At 53.2% G+C, this 6,000-nt stretch overlaps 1 protein-coding gene across 1 annotated transcript in view; it reads right to left on the bottom strand.

Annotated features, from left to right (window-relative positions):
• Nucleotides 1-668: 668 nt before the first annotated feature.
• The window catches only part of FAM131B (family with sequence similarity 131 member B), a 129,000-nt gene continuing 123,668 nt past the window's right edge, over nt 669-6,000 (bottom strand). The window contains exons 6-7 of the mRNA XM_055003090.1: nt 2,594-2,737; nt 669-2,398 (exon numbers count right to left, since the gene is read on the bottom strand). Coding sequence (XP_054859065.1) covers nt 1,836-2,398; nt 2,594-2,737 — 707 coding nt within the window. The 3' untranslated portion in view covers nt 669-1,835. The remainder of the gene's footprint in view (nt 2,399-2,593; nt 2,738-6,000) is intronic.

Below are 6,000 nucleotides of genomic sequence, written 5' to 3'. Positions count from 1 at the left end.
CAAAATCGACTCCCCAGTGCTCAGAAACTGAGCAGCCCCCCTACTCAAGGAGACAGGAAGAGCTGAAGAAATGGGGACAGGGGAGGCTTTTGTTTCATGCATCTGCTCTGGTATGCTCCTGCCCGAACACTTGTCCGACATCACAACGGTATCTACAAGTAAAGTGCAACAGAGAGGGAAGACGGAGCCACTTGGCTTTTGAAACCGATGAACTGAAGAACTCCCTCGATCCTTCACCAAAAGTGCACAGACAATAAACTTCCTGTGAATGGAAGCATGCTTGGAGAAGTACTTCCGTATAGGAGCTGAGGAGATACGGCCGTTTTCCAGAAGGGTGCTCTCAGCCAGATTGCCCTCAAGTCACCTTTGGTGAGAATTTCTTTATGGGATACCAGCAGTTTCAGTAATGTCCATTTGCTTTTCATTGTCCCTGGCTAATGTAATTGTTCTACACTACTTTTTGCTCCCCTTTTATTCTCTGTAGAAGACCAGAGGATTAAAAAAAAATGTGAAAAAAACTTGCTTATAAACCCCTCAAAACAGCAATTGAGAAGGAGGGACAGCTTTAGCCCAAAACATATAATCCATAAATGAGTTCCTGTCTTTCACAAAAAAATAAAAATAAAGACTTTCCCCTTCTTCCTGACCAAGTCAATGCTTGAAGAACATTGTCACCAATTGTGATGACAAAAAACAGGTTGGTAAAGAAAGCATGCGAGTGACATGAAGGGGAACAGAGCCGAGTCGATCCCATCTCAGTCTCTGCCCCATCAACGCTTTGGCACTGCAGAGGACCTGGGGGGGGGGGAGGGGGGGGAGAGAGGAGCTGACCTCATCACAGGGGGCAACTCCGGCCTTTTTCTCTGGCAGCCGCTGCTTAGAGGACCTGGAAACATTCGAAAAGTGTAGAAAAAAAGCAGAAAATGTAAACTGGAAAACTGACACTGAAACCATACGGGCTTGCTTACCACTGGCCTCTCTGCCTTGTCTTCCCTGCACGCAAGTGGAAAAGAAGACGCCGTGTCTGCATAAATTACATTTTAAAGACAGATGACCCCCATTTCCCCACCCCTGCATGCAGTGCCCAGTAATAAATAGGGGAGGGGGAAACCACTCTCCAGCTCCCAGGCAAGTGGAGAAGACAGAAGTGCAGAAGGAGATTTCCCCAGAGAATGAATGCAGTTTAAGCCAGACTGGCGAAGCAGCTCTGTCCACACTGCTGGACAGTTGGTACCCACAGAGTCTCACCTCCAGTTCCGGCGTCCTTGGCCACAGAGTCACTCCCTCCCCCTCCTGCTACTCAGAGCCTCAAGAGCAGAGTTGCCTTCCTAGCAGCGCCTCACTTACACACGGAGACTTGGCGACGAGGCTGGGGCTGCCGTTTTGGACGTACGCTTGCCTACGAAGCCAGACACTTCTGCTCCTCCTCTACCCAAACGACCCCCTGCGTCTCCGGAGGGCCTCAGGCCCCACTAGCAGAGTGCAGCAACACCCTACAAAGCCGGAGTCGGTGTCTCAGGCACTGCAACCCTGCTTGCCAGAACAACTTGTGCCCAGAGTCAAGAGGATGTCCGTTCCCTGAGCTTCCTGTGCCCACCTATCCAAGGCCTGAGTCTTCAATCCAATATGGGCAGGGAGAGATGGGGGTTTGGCATTGCCCTGCAATTTCAGTCCTTGGATTATCCTTTTTGTAAAAGGAAAAGGAAAACAAAAAACAAAACCCCAAGTGTGCTCATGTGCCTGAGGGAATTTGAGGAGCTGGAGAGGGGCTTCCCTATCACTCCCCCCCACCCATGTTCCCCATGCATAATGGCAAAGGGTTCTCCACGGCAGCATCAGTTGTTGGCTTCGCCTTCCTCCTCGTCAAAAGACTGCACCCCAGACGACGTCACGTCAGAGACCTTGCGGCTGAGGCCAGCAGGCTCTGGCTCCTCCCGAGGGGAAAGGGACTCCAGGTCCCGACACACGACATCGTCCTCCTCTGGCGAGGGCTTCTTGCTCAACAGGGTGGCTTTCTCCAGCAAGGGGTTCTCTTCCTCCTCTGCGTGGACACCTACAAAGGTGCTGGATTCTGCACAGTCACCACCACTGCTGGGAACTGTCTGAGCAGGCCATCCATCCACAAGGCCAGTATTTGGGAGCAGGGACTGTTGCTGCTGCTGCTGCTGCTGCTGCTGCAGTAATTGGTGCTGCTGGATAAGGTTGTTCTGGATCAGAACACTCTCTTGCAGGCTGGGCTGGGACTCTTCAAAGTTCTGGCCAAGATAGGAGCCAGCAGCTGGGGAAGCGATGAGGGACTGGTCGCTTGTCTCCCATGCGTCGGAGGAGCCCAAGCAATACATGCCTTGGGAGACATAGGAGTGGGGCCAGCTGTCGTACTGGGCTTGGTTCAGGTGGTCTGCAGGCAGGGGGAGAGGAAGAGCGAATCAGAATGAGGAAGGCAGAAAGGGGGGGGCAGTAGGCCTGCCCACCTACCATACAGTGGCTACCAATTCCTAGAGCTACGGTCCTGGCTTCCAGGTTTTTTTTTTTTACCTATAAACACAGCCCATCTCCACCCCTGCTCAGCGCAGAAGCCCAAAGCTCAACTCACCCTGGTTCTCTATCATCTCCTGATAGTTCTCACTGTAGTTGCCAGCTGGGTTCTCCTGGGTGGAGTTGACACTCACATCCTCGCCGTCCATAGAAGACCAAGCCATGAGCGTGGCTTCAGAGATGGCAAACTGCTCCATCACCCCTGCATTACAGTAAGAGAGGAAAAGAAGGACAGCTCCGGAGGATGCTGCTCCCCACTTCTGCCCTGCTTCCTCAACTGCTGGCTTATTGCTGCTTCAACCCCTGTTCATGCCCCCCCCCCGAGGAGCTACAAGCAGGGTCTTCAGCGGTGCAGCCCAGCCTCCTGTGTCTGTCTATCGGCCAGCAATTGCCCAAGCTCTGCAAAGCAGATCTCTCTTTGGTTCAGGACGACTCATTCTGGGGTCTAGGGATGCCAGGTCCGGCAGGAGATTGGGACGCTGGTGCCTTCCTAGCTCTTCCATGGTGGTTCCTCCTTGTGCACGTGCTCCAGGCTGGTGTGATGCCATCATTTCCAGGAGTGATGTCATCATGCAGGTCAAAGGGCAGCCTGGGCACCCTTTGACCCGTGCTGTAATCACCCCAAGCGGCTGAATCACCCCACCACGAGTTCGATTCAGCCCCCAAAGGGCCTGCTGTGGCATGAAATGGGGGCATGCCGTGCTGCTGGGGGGGAGCACTGTGCCGCCCCAGGGGCCCGCTGCGCCACCCGAGGTGGGCACCCTGAGAAGCGCCCCCCCCCACTGGCAGGCAAGTGGGGGCGGGGGTGGGAAGGTGGGAGCAGGGGATCCCCCGCCCCGGGCAGGGCAAAGACATCCCCAATGTGGTCCCATCTACATCCTGTTCTGGATCTCCACATTCATTAACATATCCAGAATAAGGTTGCCAATTCACCGGGTTTGGGGGGGGGGGAGAAGCCTAGCCATTTTGGAGGCCAATCAACCACCAGAAAAGCAAATGGCAAGGCCTGTTTTTGTTCCCCATTTGCTTTACCTGAACCTGAACCTCAGGATCTCCACAGCTGTTGAGCCTGAGGGCATTTGGTAAAAGACGAGCAGGAACCAATGCAAAATGGGTCAAAACACAAGAGGCTGGAAGCTCCCCACAAAATGTAAGGCGGTTCCAAGCCAGGCCTATGACGGAGGCAGGCGGTTCCAAGCAGCTGCTCCCTGCAGAAAGGACGGTGACGCCCCTGGCCTGTTCCAAAGTGTCGCCTGCATCAAGGAGGCCGCAGAAAGTCAGGACTGACTCTTTGTATTTGGAAAGAAAGCCCATTTGGTTTCCCTTTCCAAAGAAAACAGAGTGTGTGCTCCCAGCAATATAACAGAGATTTCCTGTTCAAGAAACAAAGTCTCTGGATTTCCTCTGAAAACAGAAGAAGTCTCTCCTCCCCCTTCCTTAAAATATAGTCCAACTTTTGTCTTTGTTGAGCATTTCCCTACTCCTATATTGACAGCCGTGGGCGACTGGGGGAGAAAAGCACATCAGAATCTGAGGTATGTTGTACAACTTGCCATGGAGGCAAAAGGGGAACTTGACACAGTGTCATGGATATCGCTAGAACTACAGGGGAACAGTTGCTGGACACGATCAAGAAAGTCATTCAAGATACCTTTGCACTCAGAAATAGGGCTAGCCTAGCCCCATAACTAGACAGGCCACAAAGGGAGACTAGAGGCCTAGAATAGAACCACCTTGGAGAGGGGCATGAAACAATAGAGTAACACTGTTGTATGGCCTTGTGTAGCTTATCATTATCATTATCATTATCATTATCATTATTATTAATTACATTTCTAACCTGCCCTTCCCACAAGCGGGCTCAGGATGAGGTACAGCAGTTATAAAAATATAATACACATATGAAAACAATTAATAAAACAACAGTTCATCATAAAATCAACAAACAGATAATAACTGTCCCAAGATGGGGTCAATTCCAGATTCCTGCCCATCAACATACAGGAGGAGGGAAGCGGAAAGATAATGTACTGCAACCCATATGTGAGTCAGCAAACAAATGGGCACTACATAGCCCCGTGCTGTACCCATATGTTGGGCAGCCGGCCGGTGGACACTGCATAACCCCACACTTAGTGGGAGGCTGGTGGGAGGCTCAGTGAGGATCTCATGCTGGCCTCAACCACACACCTGGTGGAACATCTCCATCTTACAGGCCTGCCAAAATGATAGAAGATCCTGACGGGCCCAGGTGTCCTCAGACAGAGAGTTCCAACAGGTTGGGGCCAGGACCGAAAAGGCCCTGGCCCTGGTTGAGGCCAACCGAGCCTCCCTGGGGCCAGGGACCACCAGCAGCTGTTTTCCAGCTGATTGGAGCATTCTCCGGGGCACATACGGGGAGAGACGGTCCCTTAGGTATGCTGGTCCCAGTCTGTTTAGGGCTTTATAGGTCAAAACCAGCACCTTGAACCGAATCCGAAATTCCACAGGGAGCCAGTGGAGCTGCTGCAGAATTGGTGTAATACATCTCCTATAAGGAACACCCGTCAAAACACGTGCAGCAGCATTCTGGACCCGCTGCAGTCTCCGGATCAAACCCAAGGGCAGCCCTGCGTAGAGCGAGTTACAGTAATCCAACCTGGAGGTGACCGTTGCATGGATCACTGTTGTTAGGTCCTGGGCTGAGAGATACGGGGGCTAGCCGCCTGGCCTGCCGAAGATGGAAAAAAGCAGCCCGGGCAACCATCGCAATCTAGGCCTCCATAGATAAAGAGGAATCCAGGATCACGCCCAAACTCCTGACCGATGGTACAGGCACAAGTGGTGCCCCCCCCCAAAGGCTGAGAGATGGATCCCCTCCTCCGACAGCCCATGGCCCAAGAACAGGACCTCCGTCTTTGTGGGATTCAACTTCAGCCTGCTCTGTGCCACCCATCCAGACACGGCCTCCAAAGCTCTCAACAGGGCATTAGGGGCAGAGTCAGGTCAATCGTCCATCAGCAGATACAACTGGGCGTCATCCGCATATTGATGACAACCCAGTCCAAACCTCTGCACCAGCTGCGTATTGATGACAACCCAGTCCGAAAACCCGCACCAGCTGGGCGAGGGGGCGCATGTAAAGATGAACAACGGGGAGAGAGTATCGCCCCCTGAGGGACACCACACACCAAAGGCTGGCGTGTGGACAATCTCTCCCCCAGCGCCACCCTCTGTCCCCGACCGTGGAGAAAAGAATCAAGCCACTGCAAGGCCGTCCCTTGAATCCCCACGTCGGCGAGGCGGTGGACCAACCATGTCAAACGCCGCTGAAAGGTCCAACAAAATCAGCAGCGCTGACGTGCCACGATCCAGGTGCCTACGGAGGTCATCCATGAGGGCAACCAACACTGTCTCCATCCCATGGCCCGGACGGAAACTGGACTGGTATGGGTCCAGGACAGAGGTCTCTTCCAGGAAAACCTG

The sequence above is a fragment of the Eublepharis macularius genome, chromosome 18 (assembly GCF_028583425.1).
Source record: "Eublepharis macularius isolate TG4126 chromosome 18, MPM_Emac_v1.0, whole genome shotgun sequence".
Taxonomy (NCBI): Eukaryota; Metazoa; Chordata; class Lepidosauria; order Squamata; family Eublepharidae; genus Eublepharis; species Eublepharis macularius.
The sequence above is the reverse complement of the archived record's forward strand: the minus strand, read 5'-3'. Positions and strand labels throughout refer to the sequence as shown.